We start from the raw sequence: 14,939 nt of genomic DNA, 5'->3' as shown, positions 1-14,939 counted from the left end.
AAAATAAGTCTTAAAAACCTCTATGCAATCCTTTTGATTTACTCTATTGCTCTCTAAATCTTTTTCTTCACATTTTTGTATATATTAAGTTCAGACATACGACATGGTCAGGAAATGAAGTATTTGAATTAACCATTCTCTTCAGTAAAACTATATGTTTTATAATAATAGTAAATTTTCAAGTAATTTGACTACAATAAATTACTGTCCATTGGCCATCTTCATTTGGAAATCCCATAGATACTTCATATACTTTTAAAACATTTTATAAAGTTTATGGTCATCAAATATAAACTATAAAGCTGCATGTGAAATAGTAATGTGCTGTTAAATCAACTTATTAAAGCAATTTTACATAAAAGTTTGAAATATTTAACAATAGTGCATTAATAAATTTTTTATAAAAACACATTTTTTTTAGAGGATGTAGGATAAGGTGTATAAAAAATGTGTGCATTTAGAAAAATAAGCCTTAGGAACTTTATATCGCTATTTAGAAATAAGCAGTTTTGCTAATAAGTAAGGATTAACTTTTTTAAAAAGTAGGATTATTCTTGAAAAATGAGTTGGCTATAGTCCTATGAAAGTTTATTGCTGTAAGAACAAGTTATTACAAACTGTTATTTGATATAAGGCTGCCACATTTATGTGCTAATAGAAACCAAATTGGCACTGTTAGCAGCATGTAGTCTAGAAAACAGAAAAAGGAAAATTTTGCATGCATGCAAAATTATAACCAAATAAACATTAAGAAAATCCTGATTAAGTCTGAAAATTTCTTTATAATAATCTTTTTTTCTTTTCTTTTTTTTGAGATGGAGTCTCTCTCAGTCACCCAGGCTGGAGTGCAGTGGTGTGATCTCGACTCAATGCAACCTCTACCTCCTGGGTTCAAGCGATTCTCCTGCCTCAGCCTCCCATGTAGCTAGGACTACAGGCGTGCGCCACCATGCCCAGCTAATTTTTGTATGTTTAATAGAGCCCAGGGTTTCACCGTGTTGGCTAGGATGGTCTCTATCTCTTGACCTCGTGATCCAACCACCTTGGCCTCCCAAAGCGCTGGGATTACAGGTGTGAACCACCGTGCCCGGCCCTGTAATATTCGTGTTTTAAAAATATGTTCAGGTTTTTTACTTTAAAGCTCTAATTTTTTCGTTTGAGTTATAATTTGCATGCAATAAAGTTCACTCCTTTTGGCATATGGTTCTGTGAATTTTAACAGATGCTAATAGTTCATGCAAAACGTTTGGAAAGTTGATCTTATTTTTTATCCCTAGTACCTTATGACATCATGGTCACCAGGATTATCATTGTGAACTTTAATGATTGCACTGCAACTGTTCAAAATAGATTAATTTTAATACTTTCCAGTGTTTTCTCTTTGTGCTGAGTAGAATTAGTGAATACATATTAAGGAATTTGGTTTTTCCTCCCTTTCCCTACCTTCAGTGGCTTAGTATAACCTTTATGAATTTTGGCCTTGACTGTTGTTTCAACCTGTGCATTGGCTTTGCAGTTTTCCATCTCAATTCCTTTCTAGTTTGTTTTCCACGCTGCTGCTGCTGGTCTTTCTAAGATGCAGAACTGATAATCTTCTGCTTAAAATATTTTATTACCTCTCCTTTGCCTTCTTTAGAAGGGAAGAAATAAAATACTACTTTTTCATATCAAACACAGATTCTTTCATGAGCTGGCTCCTGCCTGGTGTCTTGCAGTGCCTTTTTTCCTTTTCCTTCCCATGCATCTGCCTGTCTGCACTAATTGCAGATTCTCAGACATGCCATGTTCTCTGTTGTTTTGGTGGTTTTCTGTATGCTTTTCCTTCCTACTCACAGCTTTTTTTTCTACTCTGCTGTTCCTTAGCTGCCTGACTTCTCCAAACCTTCGGATGGGCTGAGATGCTCTCTTATGCTCTTCTGGTGCTGTTTACCTCATTTCTCTTTAATAGTGCTTGTTCCTTGGACTTGGTCACCTCCCTAAGTGTCCCCTCTGGACCCTGAGCTGCTTGGGGTCAGGGAGTGTGTCTATTCCAGTCTTGTCAGTGCTTTGCACAATGTTGGATATAAGTAAGCATTCAAGATGTTTGTTCAGTTAATATACTGTGGCTTACATGTGGAGTCTGGTGACTACATGAAACCTGTGAAATAAGGAGAAGAAAAATGTCTCATAGCATCAGTGGACACCAGAATTCCTTATATGAAGGGAGGTACACTGGGGGCGTTGCCTTGACATCAAGCTCTCTTGAGAGTAGGGAGTCCTGTGAGGATGGATGTTCACAGGGTCTGAGAGATCAGAAGAAGTAGAGCAAACAAGGGGATGGAATTGCTGGTCTTATTCCTAATAAGGAAGAGGAGAGAAAAAACAAAAGTCAGAAAAGTGGTGTAAGGTCGGGAATAGGTGAGATAAAGATCCCCTTCCCCACAGTTGGATCATGGAAAGACAGATTGAGAAGGTTCCTTCCTCCAGCTCCTTTTGAGGGGGTTGTTTCAATTGTTGCCTGGTGTACCACTCTTCTGCCTAGCTTCAGAAATCTTCACTGAAGTCTGGTATGCTAAGGAATGCTTTTTGAACGTGTTTGGTTTTTGTTTATCTTGTGTAGAAGTTGGTGAACTGTGTCCTCACTGAATTATTGCAGTGCACAAAAGCGATGGTGACCAAGTAGCTCTAAGAGTTCTGAGAAGGTCAGCTCTCCCAGTAATTGAGGGAAACCCTGGCAGACAGGGGAGGCTTTGGACTTGCACAGGCCTTGGCACTGCAGATTTGAGAATTGAGTGTAGATTATAAGGCGCTGGTAAGACCAACGTAACAACTAGAGTACACATACAACAAGAAAAGACTGGAATTGGACATATAAAAATGAGAACAGCTAGTGTTCGGGAGATGGGATTACCATATATAGTTGTTTTTTTCTCCCTGGAGACTTTCTTTGTCATCGTTCATAATATAGGAACAGTTTTTTTTTTTTTTTTTGAGACGGAGTTTCGCTCTTGTTGCCCAGGCTGGAGTGCAATGGCGTGATCTTGGCTCACAGCAACCTCCGTCTCCCAGGTTCAAGCCATTCTCCTGCCTCAGCCTCCAGAGTAGATGCAATTACAGGCATGCACCACCACACCCAGCTAATTTTGTGTTTTTAGTAGAGACGGGGTTTCTCCATGTTGGTCAGGCCAGTCTCAAACTCCGGACCTCAGGTGATGTGCCCATCTTGGCCTCCCAAAGTTCTGGGATTACAGGCGTGAGCCACCGTGCCTGGTGGAACAGTTTTAAAAAGACGAAAATGTGTGCAATACAATGTCATGATCTTATTCATACCAGAACTTGAAAATTAGAAGTTAGTATTGAGATTTCATTAATACCAAAAGTGTTGGAAAGGAGAAAGTGAAACTTTTTGTTGAGGAATAGGGAATAAGGGCTAGGACTGAAACTCCTTTCTTTGCCAAAAGTAGGAACTTTCTTATTAACATGTTAGCCTTTGTTTCCTTCTTTTTTTGTTTTAATTGATGAACTGATGTCTCAAAGGAAAAAAAAAAATCTGTCGAGTAACTGAAAATTGGACAAGATTTTGAACAAAATGTAAGTTTTGGAAATTGATGTTCTGTAGATCATTTATAATAAATTGTGGCTTAAGTTTAGCTACAACAAACTATACATTTCTGTCCTTTCTGTTGCATTCACAACTAAGTCTCACAATGTTGCTTTTTTATAATTGTTCTCCCTTTTTCTGATATAAAAAAATTAGAAAATAATTGAGTAGGTCATGGTTTACTTACTGCAGTGTTATGTATATGTTGCTGTTAATTAAATGTGCCTTGATAGTGGCAAATAGGAGTCATTCAACACTGGATCATTATGCTATTCGTGTTTTCATGTCTTGATTTCATGCTGACAACTATAGTTATAAGCAAAGGACGGAAGGACTCAAATGATACCTTTCCATGGTGAGAATGGAATTAGAAAAAAGGAATTGGTCAAGTGGTCTAATAGCTAAAGACAGTAAGGCTTGAGAGCATGATGCAGCCATTTCCATGATAGAGAACCTGATGTTTGAATCGACAGGTTAGATTGTCCCATGGATAGTGCTAGAAACACATTGCCCAATTTGGAATTCTGTTTTTTAGTTTTCTTTCTTTTTTTTTGAGACAGAGTCTCACTCTGTCTTCAGGCTGGAGTGCAGTGGTGCGATCTCAGCTTAGTGCAACTTCCACCTCCCAGGTTCAAGCGATTCTCCTGCCTCAGCCTCCTGAGTAGCTGGATGCCACCACGCCTGGCTATTTTTTATATTTTTAGTAGAGACGGGGTTTCACCATGTTGGCCAGGATGGTCTCGATCTCTTGACCTCGTGATCCACCCACCTCGGCCTCCCAAAGTGCTCGGATTACAGGCCTGAGCCACTGCACCCGGCCTGTTTTTTAGTTTCCATTTTGTGCAGTCTATCTTTTGTTGTCCATTCTTTTACACATTTTTGTTCTTTTGATTAGGAAAGTTCAAGTTCTTCCAATCTGCATACAGTGATTTGTATTTCGTAAGGTGACTTTGCATAGATCTCATTTCATCCACTGAGGTGTGTTTTTAGCCAAGCTGACTGCTGAGGCGTTCTACTGTTGCTCCAGGGTACTGCTTCTCTGGTGCTTCCTTAAGAGACCATTTGTGTTGGTGAGAAAGCCTATGGTTTGTTTTTTTCCTGCCCTTGACACCTTAACATATCCTTCTCTGTATTTTTGAATTCTTAAATCCCTTCTGTCCTGGATCCAATTGTTTATCACTGCCTGAAGAACCTGCTCCCTTAGGAACCACCCCTCCCGTCTCTACTTTTTCTAGCCTTTCCCACATTCCCTTTTTCCATGGGTTTTCTCTGTCATCTACCTTTAGTTGGAAAAAAGTTTCATATGATTCTTTCCCATTTCCCCTGTATTCCTTTTCATTACACCCTAATTCCTTGAACAGAATTGTTATTGTTTTGTTTTTCCATCCACACCCCTATAATGCAACCTTCCTGTGTAAATTTTAGGCTCAAGCTTTTCTATTCACGTACTTTTAGGCTGAGGCTTGGATTTTTATTGTGGGCTGTGTTATTGTGTTACAATGTTATTGAACAATTTGATGATCCAGGATATTATGACTCTATGAAATCTCCTTGTAAAAACCATGGTTCTTGGAGCTAGCTTGTTTTTATTCTGGGAAAAATTTTCTAGCTCCCCAGCTTATGGCCTGAATGGTTAGAGTCCAGCCAATGCTGTTTGACTTTATAGTTCAAAGGGGGTCATTTCTGTGGTCACTATCCTATTTAACAGTCATGTCATGGTATGTCAAGGTAGGCCATCATACAAATAATCCACATTCTGTTTTGACTGTTTTATTTTTAAAAATAACATCTCCTCCTTTTAAACTTTAAAAAATTTAGTGAAGTTTGGTAAACTTTAAAAAATTTAGTAAAAAATGTAGTGAAAATTCACTTCCTTCATTATGCTTTTGAAATCTGGCTTTTTTTCTCCTTCTTCCCCTATTAATCGTTCTTAAAAAAAAAAAAATCACTGTTGACCTAACCAAATTAGAGTGTCTCAGTCTTCATGCACTTCCACCTTCTTGCTGCATTTGACTGCATTGATACTTCTTTTTTGATGTTCTTTCTTTGAATTTCATACATGGTTAGTTGAACCACTTCTCTGGTTCTTTTTCTTCTTGCTTCATAACTCTAGGTAATCATCAAGACTTGCCTTTCCTTTCAAGTGGTCTCTTGAAGGGCGTTCGTCTTAAAGCTTTAGCCATTGCCTTTCTCCTAGTAACTGTGCATGGTGTCTCTGGAGAACTTCAGTTCCTTGTCTAGAGCTGCCTACATGACAGGTCTTTTGGGATTTTTCTGCCATTACTTCAAAATCGCTGTTGAAACCAAAAAACTTCTCCTTTTCACTTCCTTATTCTGTTGGTAACACTACCATTCACCAGGCTTGCATTTCTTATGCTTTAGATATAGAGCTGTCTTAGTCTGTTCAGGCTACAATGATAAAATACCTTAGACAGGGCCAGGCGTCATGCCTGTAATTCCAGCACTTTGGGAAGCCAAGGAGGGAGGGTTGCATGAGCCAGGAGTTTGAGACCAGCTTGGGCAACATAGTGAGACCCCGTCTCTGTTAAAAAGAAAAAGCCTGGCAACCTTGGATTAGGTAATTTATAAACAACAGAAATATATTTTTCACAGTTCTAGGCACCAGGAGATTCAGTGTCTGGGGAGGGCTCTCTGCTTCATAGATGGTGCTTTCTAGCTGTGTCCCCATATTGTGGAAGGGGCCAGCAGGCTCACTCTAGCCTCTTTTATAAGAGCACTAATCTCATCCATGAGGGCTCTGCCCTAGTGACCTAATCACTTTCCAGTGGCCCCACTTCTTAATGTCAACACACTGGGGATTAGATTTCAACATACAGTTTTGAAGAGAAACATTCAGACCATAGCAGGGGTCAATAGGGAAAAAAATGGAACAGAAATTGAATTAATTTATCTTTGAAAGGGAGGACCCTGTCCTATGCTTTTTGTAGTTTCAGCACCCAAGACAGGTATTCAACGGATGTTTCTTAAACCGAGCATTACATTGATTCTTGGGTTCACGCTTTCCTCTAGTTTTTACTCAGACCAGACCCTCATTAGTACACATCTTTTTTACTGCAATACTTCATCATTTTTGAGCAATCATTTTTCCTTGCTTCTATGCACATTGTATACTACTGCCAGGAGAATTTTTCTAAAGCATTACTTTTATCAAGTCGAGAGCCGTTATTACTTATGGATTCAATTAAAACTAATTAGTCTGGCCTTCCAGATTTTGAGCCACCTAGTTACATGTACCTATTTTATGTTATGTTTTTCCCACATACATCAATTATAACTAGTTAGAACAGTCCTTTTATTATTCTTTCCTAGGAACATAGTTATTTCTACTTATACGTTTGCTCCAGCTGTTCTTCCAGTCCAGAATTCCCCAGCCATCCTCTCATTTTTTTGCCAGTACAAATCCTGTACTTCTTAGCTAAAGACCTAACACATAGCCCAGAACATTGGCCTTTAGTAGGCACTCTTGAATATTGAGTAAATGGGGACCTGTATTCTCAATGAGCTTTTCTAACCAACTTCACATGATGATATTCTCCTTCATGTCCACAGACTCCACAGGCCTGTTTATTTATTTACATTTCTCATATCTTATTTCAAGTTTAATAAATGATTAATTCATTGAATAAAATCTGGCATATGAGTGCCTTAGTCATGTACTGAGAAACGTATTTGAAATGGCTTCAAAAGCGTTGTTCTCTTTATTTCTACCTTAATTGTAAAAGTGCTTTTAAATTAAGCCTTTAACATAAGTGAATCATTGGATCTAATCAAATGATTTCAGCACGTGCTCTGTGCAATTACATTTGTGCCGCTTAGCTGAAACTATGGCAACAGAGTGAAAAATGCGTTTTTACTGATCATTTTCCTCCATAGGAGTGGGAAGTTCCAAGTCAAACATCTCACAACTTTAAAAAGTTATTATACAAATTATACTTACAGTAGAATTGCTTAGAAAGTTCAGAAACCATTTATCAGTCATAGGTTTGTGGTAGAAATCCTGGAAGACCATGCCAAGGGTTAACAATAGTTACCTTTGAGTGTTGGGATTATGGGAGATTTTCAAGGTCTGCTTTAGGCCTATTTTTTCAAAAAACAGTGAACCTGGATAATTTTATAAAGAAAACAACAACAAAGTTATTTAAATCTGAAGGAAAAGACCATTTTCCTTTTATCCTTAAGTTTACTGTTTTTAAAATTACATCAGTCACCACCTCATATCTACTAGGATGGCTACTACCAAAAGAAAAACAAAAACAAAAACAAAACCAGAAAATAGTAAGTGTTGGACAGAATGTGGATAAATTGGAACCCTCTTGCACTGTTGATGGGAATGTGAAAAGGTACATATGAAAGGATTTCACAAAATTCATGGAAAATTGGTTAAAATTCCTTTGTGAGAGCATTAAAACTATTTACACCTCTTTTTCCCTAGATGATTAAACTTAAGGCATTAATGTAAAAAAATTCTGAGAGCTTTTGAGAGGAGCATGGTTTAAGCTGATTCACAACAGAGATATGCCTGAAGTAGACCTTGAAAAGATTTAAAATGTTTATTGATTTAGTCCAAATTTACTAATATTTAACAACTCGTGGTCATCAGAATCGACACCAGAAACAAATAACTTATGATATGGTCATACTGCTGTGCACCAGTTGATTAGCTCTATTCTAAGTTTTTAGTTTGTTGATACTCTTTGTTGTTTTGTATATTTGTGAAAAGTTTTCATAAGGCATTCTTTCTATGGAAAGGAGTTAATCCTTTTCTAAGTTAGGATTTAGAGGCTGAAGGTGAGGTTTTCTATGCTGTTACAGTCAGACATCCACAAATTTCCAAACCCTGCTCTCCCAGGCCCCTCTTTTCCCTCAGGAGTCATGAGTGATCCATCTGCAAGGCACAAATAGCTGGTGGGAATCAGAGTACAAATTTAATAAGAGTTGTGCAAACATCCAACACACCAATGTGGAAAACTCTTCTGTAGAAGCTGCATTGGTGCAGGTAGTTTAGGTTTAAGGCCTAAGTGAGGCGTCCTACTTTCCTTCCAACTAACCCATCTAACTATAATCTTGAGACCAGCATGTTCAGGTATGTGACTTAGAAGGTTAGAATGGGCCGGGTGTGGTGGCTCATGCCCATACTGCCAGCACTTTGGGAGGCTGAGGTGGGCGGATCACCTGAGGTCAGGAGTTTAAGACCAACCTGGTCAACATGGTGAAACCCTGTTTCTACTTAAAAAAAAAAAAAAAAAATAGCTGGGTGTGGTGGCGCATGCCTGTAGTCCCAGCTACTCGGGAGGCTGAGGCAGGAGAATTGCTTGAACCCAGGAGACAGAGGTTGCAGTGAGCCAAGATTGCACCACTGCACTCCAGCCTGGGCAACAGAGTGAGACTCTGTCTCAAAAAAAAAAAAAAAAGGTTAGAATGGAGAAGAAACACCAGGTGTCTTAGTTTCAGGTTTCTTTAACAAAGATACCATGTACTAGCTGGTTTCAACAACAAACATTTGTTTTTCACAGTTCTGGAGGCTGAGAATTCCAAGATTAAGGTGCTAGTAGCTCCAGTGTCTGGTGAGGGCCCACTTCCTGGTTTGCAGATGGCAGTCTTCTTGTGTCCTTGCCTGGGGAAAGCAGAGAGAGAGGAAGCATGGTCTCTCCTGTCTCTTCTTATAGGGCACTAATCCTGTCATAAGAGTTTCACCCTAATGACCTGATTACCTCCCAAAGGCCCCATCTCTAAATACCATCACATTGGAGATTAGGATTTTAACATATGAATTTTGGAGGATACAAACATTCAGATCATAGCACCAGGTCCCAGGAGAACCCCCGAATCTGCTTAGCTAACTACTATGTATGTTGAAGGGAGAAGTGCAAGAGAATGGCCAATCTGTCAGGCCATGGAAGAAATGTGAGGTAAAAAACCAAAGAGAACTTGTATGGAGGCTGATCTTTTAACACAGTGAGTCTACCTATTAATTGTGCGCATTTGGAGTTTTGACTCTTGAGTAAATGAATTAGTCACATTTCTTACCTTTGGGGAGAACTAGAAAGGGGGTTGGGCAAAGGCATGCCTGGCATAGGAAAAGGAGCAAACGTCCTTTTTTCCTACAACTAGACTAAAGTACCATCTCCTTTTGAGTGTGAAGAAAGACAGTGTACAATTCTAACAGGTCTGTTTCTGGTACAGTCTGGTCCTAGGCGTGCAGGTAGCTTCACATCATGTGAGCAGCATATTTTGGACTTTACTAAAGCATGTGAATGACTCACACATGCAAATTTCTGCAATTGGTTAATGTTTTATTTCACCTTTAGGGTGAAATAAATGTGTAAATATTGTAAGTCTTGTTCTAATATTGTTAATACTATTGTAGAGAAGTTTGAGCTCTTGTTCTTAGGTTAACAATTAAGAGAAATTTAATTTATTTTTAGACTTTCATGCACAAAAGCTTTAATCACAATGACAAAATAATAGCATAGGAATGAAAACTATTTAGACACCTAGACTCACATGCTCGAATGTGTTTTTTGTTGCTTAGGATTCTATATAGTAATGATATTTACCATTTCCTCTTACGTGTTTTGTCATTAACACAGTGAAAAAAATCTTTATAATGGACAAATATTCCCCCATGCCTAAATATGATAGAGCTTACTACTGATTTGCTGTCATATGTGTGTTTACTTACTTTGCTTAATAGATGTAATGGAAAAGACTCAAGAGTCAGGAAGAGGGGAAAAAAAAAAAAAAGAATCATATGGTTACTAAGTTCAAGAGCTCTGAGATGGGCCTATATCATATCACCTTTTAAATTTTTATTTTACTCTTTTAGATTAATTTATGAGGGGAGTAACTGAAGTAAAGGCTAAGTACAGCACACACTGTGAAGATTCTGGTGGAAAAATAGTAGACTGTCAAAAACCTGGATGAAACTCAAAGACTGTAGGCTAAGTAAATGAAGTTGAAAGCCAAGAAACTATGTATTGTATGATTTCATTTATATGAAATTCTAGAAAAGCTAAAACTATAATGACTGGAATTAGATTATTAGTTACCTGGGAAGTAATTGGCTTCAAAAGGACATGCAGAAACTTTTCAGGGTAATGGAACAGAAATTTTCAGGGTGATGGAACTGTTTTCTGTCATGCTTGTGGTGGTGGCTCCATGACTATGTATAATTACCAAAATTCATCAAACTGTTCATTTAAATAAGTGAATTTTATTGTATGTTAAGTTGTACCTTAGTAAAACTTAGAAATATGTTAACTGTAGATTTTTGGTGCTCAAATGTCTTTAATTTTTCCTTTGAGCAAACACAAGAACCAAAGGAATGTTACAGTCTTAGACAATAGCTTTGAGGGCTATTGTAAGGATTAAGATTTCTGTATCCTACCCTATCGTAGTTTCAACTGCATGGTTCCCAGGTAAGATTAAGAAAGTGAAGACAAAATAAAGGAGTACATGATAGCAAGCTTGATCTCTGGTTCTGTACCCCAAACTGAAACCTTGACCTTGGTGAGCTGGGCTGGATCACATGGACCTGCTTAAGGACTTACTTGTTCCTTTGCCCTATGCAGATACCCTTTAAGATTGTTTACTGGAATCTTGCCATTCTTAAGCAAGGAAATTCCAAAAAATCTAAACTCTAGCAGAAACTTGAGGTGGAAGAGAGTGGTTTTTCTTCATAAGCCTAGGGCTAAGCTCTTTTCAGGACCAGCATTCTTGAGTTTTTCTAAGACCTAGGACTTGAGTTATGGGAGAAAGAAGAACCTCTCCCAAGCTCTGCCTTACCTACCAGCCACCTGGGAATAGTATTGGTGGAAAAGCAATAAAAAGAGTAAAGGAAACTCTCAGCTGCCAAAGTAATGAGAGGAGGAGCCAAAGAGAACATACCTTGAGCTGCTTCTCATCACCTGGAAACCTTCAACCCTGAGTATAGAAGGCACTGATGCCCTTCATCTTGAGCCCTGGGGATAGGAGGTTGGGGAAGCCTTGAGGTCCTGTAGCAGGCAAAGTGTTAATTTATGTCAGAAACAAAATAATAGAGGTAGTAGATAATGAACAAAAACAGCCTTTCACAAATTATCTGAACAATCTTTGTGACTGACTAGGGTTTCCTGGGTAGTATACATTGTAAAAGAAAGGGTAATTAATTTATAACCTTTAAAAAATTTCCTATGAAAGTTAATTCTGTGTATCAAAAAATAACTCCTTATCTTCTTAGTGTAACAGCAAATATAGATAAGTAATATATAAATATAAAGCAAATATGAATGTAGATATAATCTAGTATATGAACAATGCTTTTGGAAAGCTGGGCTTGTACATATCTCAGTAAATAAAAAAGGAGTCCTAATAGTAAGAACTAGGAGTAATTATTTTTAACACATGACTCTTTAATAATAATGTCTTAAGCTTTTTTTACATAATAAAATAATAGAATTTAATATTAGAAGAGAGCCAAATCATTTCAAAAGTGGTTGTCTCTTATGAGTTTGGCTTTTTATAAAATCTGCTTGACATATTAGAGAAAGGTAAGCCATTGTGTGTTTATTTTAAAATACCACCTATGTTTTTGGTATTCATTTTAGATCTATATTGATGTCAATGTGAACTCTAGGCTGGGCCATATACATTGACTTGTTCTTACTATAAAATTATACATTGGCAGTAAAACTCTTAAAAATGGAAAATAGAATGGTGGTTCCCAGGTCTGAGAGAAGAGGGAAGAGGGCAGTTGTTGTTCAATGGATGTAGTTTATTTTGCAGAATGAAAAGGTTCTAAAGATCTGTTGCATAACAACGTACATATGGTTAACAATACTGTATACTTAAAAATGGTTAAGATGGTAAATTTTATGTTATGTATTTTCAACCACAATTTTTTAAAATTTTAAATTATGAGTTTAGTTGAACTTTGGAAAGACACTGAAATTATTTATGCCCTGAAGCTTTTAATTCCAAAAGTTCTTAGTTGAGTTTTATTTTCTTAAAGTTGTAGTCCCAAGGCACTAATTTATTTACAAACCCTTATATATAATACTGCTTATTGGCACACAGCAAGCACTGTATAAATTTAACTCATTTAATCCTCATTAAATTCTATGTGGTAGGTATTATTTTGTTTTCTGTCATTTTATAATGGCCATTTTCTAATATACAGAGAATTTGAAAGAATTGTATGTTGAATACCCTTATACTCACTACCTAAATTCTGCAAGTAATATTTTGTTGTATTTGCTTTTGACATATGTGTTCATAGCTATATTTATTTATAAATTTATCTTATTTTAAAAAATACATTTCAAAGTAAATCGCAGATATCAGTATGCTTTGAGGATAAGTAGTTTTATGCCCATTTACATTATTGGGAACTGAGACACAGACAAGTAATTTGTCTAGGTCACACAGCTTTTAAATGGCATAACTAGGATTTGGATCAAGCCTTTCTTTTTTTTTTTTTTTTTTTTTTTGAGACGGAGTCTCGCTCTGTCACCTGGGCTGGAGTGCAGTGGCCAGATCTCAGCTCACTGCAAGCTCCGCCTCCCGGGTTCACGCCATTCTCCTGCCTCAGCCTCCCGAGTAGCTGGGACTACAGGCGCCCGCCACCTCGGCCGGCTAGTTTTTGTATTTTTTAGTAGAGACGGGGTTTCACCGTGTTAGCCAGGATGGTCTCGATCTCCTGACCTCATGATCCGCCCGTCTTGGCCTCCCAAAGTGCTGGGATTACAGGCTTGAGCCACCGTGCCCAGCCGGATCAAGCCTTTCTTAACCACTTCTGCAGAGTACTAGTTCACATAATATTAATAGATACTACCTTAAAAATAATTTTGTGGTTAAATAAATCGACAAATGTATCTTAGTCTTGATGATCTACATGCATATTTTCATAACACAGGATCTGTAAGGTTCAGCAGTAAAGAAATCATTTAATTTTGTTTAAGCCCACCATTTCCACATTTATTCTACCAAAGCACTCTGCTTCCCACCTCTCCCCCAAACAGAACACCTATTATAAGATAGGACTAGAATTCAATGGAATATGTTATGGAAAATGCTAATTTATAAGATATCCTAATTTTATTTGTTCAAGACAGAATACATTTTTGAAGAGTTTCTATTTTTAAACATAGTCCTAAAATTTTAGAGCTGACAGGGATCCTAGAGTTCATTGAGGCTAACACTTTCATTTCAGAGATGTAGTAATGGAAACATAGAGTATTCAAGTGACGAATGCATACTATATCACGTCCAGGTATTTAGTGGCAGAAGTGGAACTAGAACCTACCCTAGAACCTGGGGATGGCATTTAACTTAATTGATACTCAGTAAATGTTTGTTGAATAAATTAATACATCTTCTCAATCCATCCAGTTTTTTCCCCACTATGTATCTATCTACATATTAGAATTTTTATTTGTTTTTGGAATATATTGGTCAGTAGAGAGTCTAATAAACACTTTAATTTATGTTAATCTTTGGTACAAATGATATATATAGTTTGTAAATTCCAAAAAAAGTTTTATTGTAATGTATAACATACAGAAATTTATGTAAAATATGCTATACCATTTAACAAATAATTATAAAGCAACCCCTGGTTAATCACTCAAGTCAAGAAATAGAGCATTGCTGGTACCTGAGAAGCCCCCAGGAGCCTCCTTCTATTGCTGACCCTCTTACTTTTTTTTTCTCTCTCTTTTTTTCTTTTAGCTAATTTGACAGGACACGCAGAGAAGGTGGGGATAGAAAATTTTGAGCTCCTGAAGGTCCTAGGAACTGGAGGTAAGTCTTAAGTTAATTTTTAAGGAAAAAAAAGTACTTATTATATCTATGATGAAGGATTGATATCCCCAATATAGAAATTAAAATTTAAAAAGCATGAGGAATCCATTAGGAGAACTGTCAAAGAACATGAACAGACTATTCATAGAAGCACAAAAGGCAAAAAATTAAAAGAATTGGCAAAGATTTAGGGAAACCAATCCCTTTTACTGTGCTGTTGGGAATGTAAATTAGTTCAGCCTTACACAGGACACAATATTTTATTTTATTTTATTTATTCATTTTTTTTGAGATGGAGTCTAGTTTTGTTGCCCAGGCCAGAGTGCGGTGGCATGATCTCGGCTCACTGCAACCTCTGCTTCCTCAATTCAAGCGATTCTCCTGCCTCAGCCTCCTGAGTAGCTGGGATTACAGGTGCCTGCTACCACGCCCGGCTAATTTTGTATTTTTAGTAGAGATGGGGTTTCACCATGTTGGCCAGAGTGATCTCGATCTCCTGAGCTCAAGTATTCCTCCCTCTTCGGCCTCCCAAAGTGCTGGGATAATAGGCGTGAGCCAC

At 37.5% G+C, this 14,939-nt stretch overlaps 1 protein-coding gene across 4 annotated transcripts in view; it reads left to right on the top strand.

Moving 5' to 3' along the window:
- Positions 1 to 14,939, top strand: part of RPS6KA5 (ribosomal protein S6 kinase A5) — a 197,957-nt gene that overhangs the window by 46,196 nt on the left and 136,822 nt on the right. For 3 of the 4 annotated variants that reach the window (XM_007987576.3, XM_007987575.3, XM_037984387.2), the window contains exon 2: positions 14,309 to 14,380. In XM_007987576.3, the coding sequence (XP_007985767.1) occupies positions 14,309 to 14,380 (72 nt within the window). Of the gene's footprint in view, positions 1 to 10,427; positions 10,547 to 14,308; positions 14,381 to 14,939 lie in introns of all 4 variants that reach the window. The other variant, XM_073011261.1, reaches the window with a different exon arrangement.

This window comes from Chlorocebus sabaeus, chromosome 24 (genome assembly GCF_047675955.1).
Source record: "Chlorocebus sabaeus isolate Y175 chromosome 24, mChlSab1.0.hap1, whole genome shotgun sequence".
Classification (NCBI taxonomy): Eukaryota; Metazoa; Chordata; class Mammalia; order Primates; family Cercopithecidae; genus Chlorocebus; species Chlorocebus sabaeus.
This window is presented reverse-complemented; position numbering and strand designations above follow the sequence as displayed.